Here is a 6517-nt window from a genome sequence, read left to right as displayed (position 1 = left end):
AATTCACCTGTTCTATTCTGATTCACCTGTTCTATTCTAATTCACCTGTTCTATTCTAATTCACCTGTTCTATTCTAATTCACCTGTTCTATTCTGATTCACCTGTTCTATTCTAATTCACCTGTTCTATTCTAATTCACCTGTTCTATTCTAATTCACCTGTTCTATTCTGATTCACCTGTTCTATTCTGATTCACCTGTTCTATTCTAATTCACCTGTTCTATTCTAATGCAGAACTCTGCAGCCAGGACCTACACCCAGAGTGCTGTGAGGATGGGTGTGGTCCTGGACCCGGCTCTTACCTGGGAGGTCAGGTACTCCATCGAGGCTGGGAACAGCGAGGGCATCTTCCAGGTAGGATGGAAGTCAATTCACAATCCATTAGGGCTCTGCTCATAGGGGTCTGGTCAAAAGTAATGCACTATTTAGGAAACTGAGTGCCATTTTGGTGCCATTCTCTGTCCAGTAATACAAAATATCACTTAAATTCTCTGTTGTTTTGGAATCAATACGGACCAGCCTAGATCGACTGTGTAAAGTAAGTAGCCTTGGCTAGCCTGATCCAGAATGTCTCATAGGAGCAGGAGTCTATCCCCTGTTTCTGTAGTGAGACAGCTTAATGTACTAGGACACCCCCTGAACAGGACACTTGTCTATCTCCTGTTTCTGTAGTGTGAGACAGCTTGATGTACCAGTACACCCCCTGGACAGGACACTAGTCTATCTCCTGTTTCTGTAGTGAGACAGCTTGATGTACCAGTACACCCCCTGGACAGGACACTAGTCTATCTCCTGTTACTGTAATGAGACAGCTTGATGTACCAGGACACCCCCTGGACAGGATGCCTTACCCCCAATCTCCTCAATGCTGAATGACATCGGGTCCCATTTTTACAGTCTTTGGTATGACTCGGCCCGGGGATCAGACTACAAACCTTCCAATCTCAGGGGAGGACACTCTGACTACAACTACAACTCTAACTACAAGGCAAATGAGTCGCGTCAACTGGTAGATTGATTGTGTTGTGAAACTCATTTTGACCAAGGCCCTTTCCTCTCATGTCCTTCCCCATAGATGTAATATGGTGCCAATTTGGTCGCATATTTAAATCTGTCTGTTTTGATTCCCTAATTTTGGACGGATCTAGTAATGATATGTATCTGTCGTCCCAGACTGAGGACCTGGTGCTGGGGGACTTCAGCTTCCTGAGGGTGCAGACTAACGGAGGCAGTGGAGGTACCTTGAACCGGGAGGTGCAGGACAATTATACACTGACGGTGAGGATATACACACACACACACGCACACACGCACACACACGCGCACGCACACGCACGCACGCACGCACGCACGCACACACACACACACACACACACACACACACACATATGGATCCCCATTAGTTCCTGTCAAGGCAGCAGCTATTCCTCCTGGGGTCCAGAAACATTAAGGCAGTTAGACATTTTTTAAAACATTACAATACATTCACATCAGATTTTACAACACATTAAGTGTGTTCCCTCAGGCCCCTCCTCCACTACCACATATCTACATATCTATAACACATTAAGTGTGTTCCCTCAGGCCCCTCCTCCACTACCACATATCTACATATCTATAACACATTAAGTGTGTGTCCTCAGGCCCCTCCTCCACTACCACATATCTACATATCTATAACACATTAAGTGTGTTCCCTCAGGCCCCTCCTCCACTACCACATATCTACATATCTATAACACATTAAGTGTGTGTCCTCAGGCCCCTCCTCCACTACCACATATCTACATATCTATAACACATTAAGTGTGTTCCCTCAGGCCCCTCCTCCACTACCACATATCTACATATCTATAACACATTAAGTGTGTTCCCTCAGGCCCCTCCTCCACTACCACATATCTATAACACATTAAGTGTGTGTCCTCAGGCCCCTCCTCCACTACCACATATCTACATATCTATAACACATTAAGTGTGTTCCCTCAGGCCCCTCCTCCACTACCACATATCTATAACACATTAAGTGTGTGTCCTCAGGCCCCTCCTCCACTACCACATATCTATAACACATTAAGTGTGTTCCCTCAGGCCCCTCCTCCACTACCACATATCTATAACACATTAAGTGTGTGTCCTCAGGCCCCTCCTCCACTACCACATATCTATAACACATTAAGTGTGTTCCCTCAGGCCCCTCCTCCACTACCACATATCTACATATCTATAACACATTAAGTGTGTTCCCTCAGGCCCCTCCTCCACTACCACATATCTATAACACATTAAGTGTGTGTCCTCAGGCCCCTCCTCCACTACCACATATCTACATATCTATAACACATTAAGTGTGTTCCCTCAGGCCCCTCCTCCACTACCACATATCTATAACACATTAAGTGTGTGTCCTCAGGCCCCTCCTCCACTACCACATATCTATAACACATTAAGTGTGTGTCCTCAGGCCCCTCCTCCACTACCACATATCTATAACACATTAAGTGTGTGTCCTCAGGCCCCTCCTCCACTACCACATATCTGTAACACATTAAGTGTGTTCCCTCAGGCCCCTCCTCCACTACCACATATCTATAACACATTAAGTGTGTTCCTCAGGCCCCTCCTCCACTACCACATATCTACATATCTATAACACATTAAGTGTGTGTCCTCAGGCCCCTCCTCCACTACCACATATCTACATATCTATAACACATTAAGTGTGTTCCCTCAGGCCCCTCCTCCACTACCACATATCTACATATCTATAACACATTAAGTGTGTTCCCTCAGGCCCCTCCTCCACTACCACATATCTACATATCTATAACACATTAAGTGTGTTCCCTCAGGCCCCTCCTCCACTACCACATATCTACATATCTATAACACATTAAGTGTGTTCCCTCAGGCCCCTCCTCCACTACCACATATCTACAACACATTAAGTGTGTTCCCTCAGGCCCCTCCTCCACTACCACATATCTACAACACATTAAGTGTGTTCCCTCAGGCCCCTCCTCCACTACCACATATCTACAACACATTAAGTGTGTGTCCTCAGGCCCCTCCTCCACTACCACATATCTAAAACATAAAATCCATGTGTACATGTTTGTTTAGTGCTATCATAGTATGCTATCATGTGTATAGGTATGTCTGTGCCTGTGTGTGTCTCTTCATAGTCCTCGCTGTTCCATAAGGTGTATTTTTATCTGTTTTTCAAATCTGATTTTACTGCTGCATCAGTTACCTGATGTGGAATAGAGTTCCATGTAGTCATGTCTCTATGTAGTACTGTGGAATAGAGTTCCATGTAGTCATGGCTCTATGTAGTACTGTGGAGTAGAGTTCCATGTAGTCATGGCTCTATGTAGTACTGTGGAGTAGAGTTCCATGTAGTCATGTCTCTATGTAGTACTGTGGAATAGAGTTCCATGTAGTCATGTTTCTATGTAGTACTGTGGAATAGAGTTCCATGTAGTCATGGCTCTATGTAGTACTGTGGAATAGAGTTCCATGTAGTCATGGCTCTATGTAGTACTGTGGAATATAGTTCCATGTGGTCATGGCTCTATGTGGTACTGTGGAATAGAGTTCCATGTAGTCATGGCTCTATGTAGTACTGTGGAATAGAGTTCCATGTAGTCATGGCTCTATGTAGTACTGTGGAATAGAGTTCCATGTAGTCATGGCTCTATGTAGTACTGTGGAATAGAGTTCCATGTAGTCATGGCTCTATGTAGTACTGTGGAATAGAGTTCCATGTAGTCATGGCTCTATGTAGTACATGGAATATAGTTCCATGTGGTCATGGCTCTATGTGGTACTGTGGAATAGAGTTCCATGTAGTCATGTCTCTATGTAGTACTGTGGAATAGAGTTCCATGTAGTCATGTTTCTATGTAGTACTGTGGAATAGAGTTCCATGTAGTCATGGATATATGTTGTACTGTGGAATAGAGTTCCATGTAGTCATGGATATATGTTGTACTGTGGAATAGAGTTCCATGTTGTCATGACTCTATGTAGTACTGTGGAATAGAGTTCCATGTAGTCATGGCTCTATGTAGTAATGTGGAATAGAGTTCCATGTAGTCATGGCTCTATGTAGTACTGTGGAATAGAGTTCCATGTAGTCATGGCTCTATGTAGTACTGTGGAATAGAGTTCCATGTAGTCATGGCTCTATGTAGTAGTGTGGAATAGAGTTCCATGTAGTCATGGCTCTATGTAGTACTGTGGAATAGAGTTCCATGTAGTCATGGCTCTATGTAGTACTGTGGAATAGAGTTCCATGTGGTCATGGCTCTATGTAGTACTGTGGAATAGAGTTCCATGTAGTCATGTCTCTATGTAGTACTGTGGAATAGAGTTCCATGTAGTCATGGCTCTATGTAGTACTGTGCGCCTCCCATAGTCTGTTCTGGACTTGGGGACTGTGAAGAGACCTCTGGTGGCATGTCTTGTGGGATGGGTGTCCTGTGGGGTATGGAGGGTGTCCTGTGGGGTATGGAGGGTGTCCTGTGGGGTATGGAGGGTGTCCTGTGGGGTATGGAGGGTGTCCTGTTGGGTATGGAGGGTGTCCTGTGGGGTAGGGATGGGTGTCCTGTGGGGTATGGAGGGTGTCCTGTGGGGTAGGGAGGGTGTCCTGTGGGGTAGGGATGGATGTCCTGTGGGGTATGGAGGGTGTCCTGTGGGGTAGGGTTGGTGTCCTGTGGGGTCAATGTTATCAGTGCATCTTTTCCTCAAAATCAATCACGTGTGTGTGTGTGTGTGTGTGTGTGTGTGTGTGTGTGTGTAGGTGCGGGCCACAGCACAAGGTGGGCTGGAGGCCTTCACCACCGTCTTCGTCAACATCCTAGACATGAACGACCTTCGACCTCTGTTTGCCCCGACCTCCTACTCCTTCGTGGTCTCCGAGGGCTCTCCGCTGGGCGCCAGCGTTGGCAGGGTAACGGCCACGGACGCAGACGTCGGTTCCAACGGGCAGTTTTACTACTTCTTCAGGTATTGGTGTTGTTCCTCTGTCCTCCTCCTGTTGTTTTTCCATTGGTGTTGTTCCTCTGTCCTCCTCCTGTTGTTTTTCCATTGGTGTTGTTCCTCTGTCCTCCTCCTGTTGTTTTTACATTGGTGTTGTTCCTCTGTCCTCCTCCTGTTGTTTTTACATTGGTGTTGTTCCTCTGTCCTCCTCCTGTTGTTTTTACATTGGTGTTGTTCCTTTTTAATTTAAAGTATCCTGTGACCTTTGTGTGACCTTTGTGTAGGATCCAATGGGTGGTTTTACTACTTATTTAGATCAGCTGTTGTTTTGCTAGTTTTAGTTTATATATTTTAATAATATAATGATATGCGCCGTTTATCAGACTCTTTCATCCAAAGCCTCTTCCAGCCGGTCACTATGGGTGTGTCCCCAGCGGGAATCAAACCCTTTGACCTGGAAATGTATACTGTTTTTATTCTTTCTCACATGTTATTATTTATTTGTAAATGGTGTAGTTGTGTAAAATTCATGTTAACCACTGTTAATGCACACAGGGTGAGTCTATGCAACTTATTATGTGACTTGTTAAACATATTTTTTTACTCCTGAATTTATTTAGGCCATAACAAAGGAGGTTGAATACTTATTGACTCAAGACATTTCAGCTTTGACATTTTTTATTAATTTTTTAACATTTCTATAAACATATTTCTACTTTGTCATTATGGGGTATTGTGTGTATAGAGGCCAGTGACACATCATCTCAATGTGATCCATGTTAAATTCATTATGGGGTATTTAATCCATGTTAAATTCATTATGGGGTATTTAATCCATGTTAAATTCATTGTGGGGTATTTAATCCATGTTAAATTCATTGTGGGGTATTTAATCCATGTTAAATTCATTGTGGGGTATTTCATCCATGTTAAATTCATTGTGGGGTATTTAATCCATGTTAAATTCATTGTGGGGTATTTAATCCATGTTAAATTCATTGTGGGGTATTTCATCCATGTTAAATTCATTATGGGGTATTTAATCCATGTTAAATTCATTATGGGGTATGTAATCCATGTTAAATTCATTATGGGGTATGTAATCCATGTTACATTCAAGCTGTAACACAACAACATGTGGAAGGGTGTGAATACTTTGTGAAGAACCCTGTATGCTTAGGAAGCACTTTGCACTGCATTGTACTGTACCAAATATAAAGCAAGTGCTTTATAGAATAAACCCTGTATGTTTGGGAACCACTTTGCCTTGTCAGAGTCAGAACGACCCATTGTAAGAAATATGCTTTATAGAATAAAGTTTGATGTGACTTGTCCCCAGGGAGCGTGTGGAGCTGTTCTCGGTGCACCCCACCAGCGGGGTCGTGACCCTGACGGGCCAGCCAATAACGGGGCAGCGGATGGAGCTGGAGGTACGAGCGGTGGACCGAGGGATAAAGCTCTACGGGACCAACGGGGTCAGCAGCACCGCTAAGGTATCTCTAGTTCCTGTTCTGTCTGACCAAGTCAGCAGCA

At 44.2% G+C, this 6517-nt stretch overlaps 1 protein-coding gene across 1 annotated transcript in view; it reads left to right on the top strand.

Moving 5' to 3' along the window:
- The first annotated feature begins 229 nt into the window (after positions 1–229).
- Positions 230–6517, top strand: part of LOC112240034 (protocadherin Fat 3-like) — a 316631-nt gene continuing 310343 nt past the window's right edge. The window contains exons 1-4 of the mRNA XM_042311250.1: positions 230–355; positions 1175–1279; positions 4806–5011; positions 6324–6477. Coding sequence (XP_042167184.1) covers positions 230–355; positions 1175–1279; positions 4806–5011; positions 6324–6477 — 591 coding nt within the window. The remainder of the gene's footprint in view (positions 356–1174; positions 1280–4805; positions 5012–6323; positions 6478–6517) is intronic.

This window comes from Oncorhynchus tshawytscha, linkage group LG33, assembly GCF_018296145.1.
Source record: "Oncorhynchus tshawytscha isolate Ot180627B linkage group LG33, Otsh_v2.0, whole genome shotgun sequence".
In the NCBI taxonomy this organism is placed as follows: domain Eukaryota; kingdom Metazoa; phylum Chordata; class Actinopteri; order Salmoniformes; family Salmonidae; genus Oncorhynchus; species Oncorhynchus tshawytscha.
The sequence above is the reverse complement of the archived record's forward strand: the minus strand, read 5'-3'. Positions and strand labels throughout refer to the sequence as shown.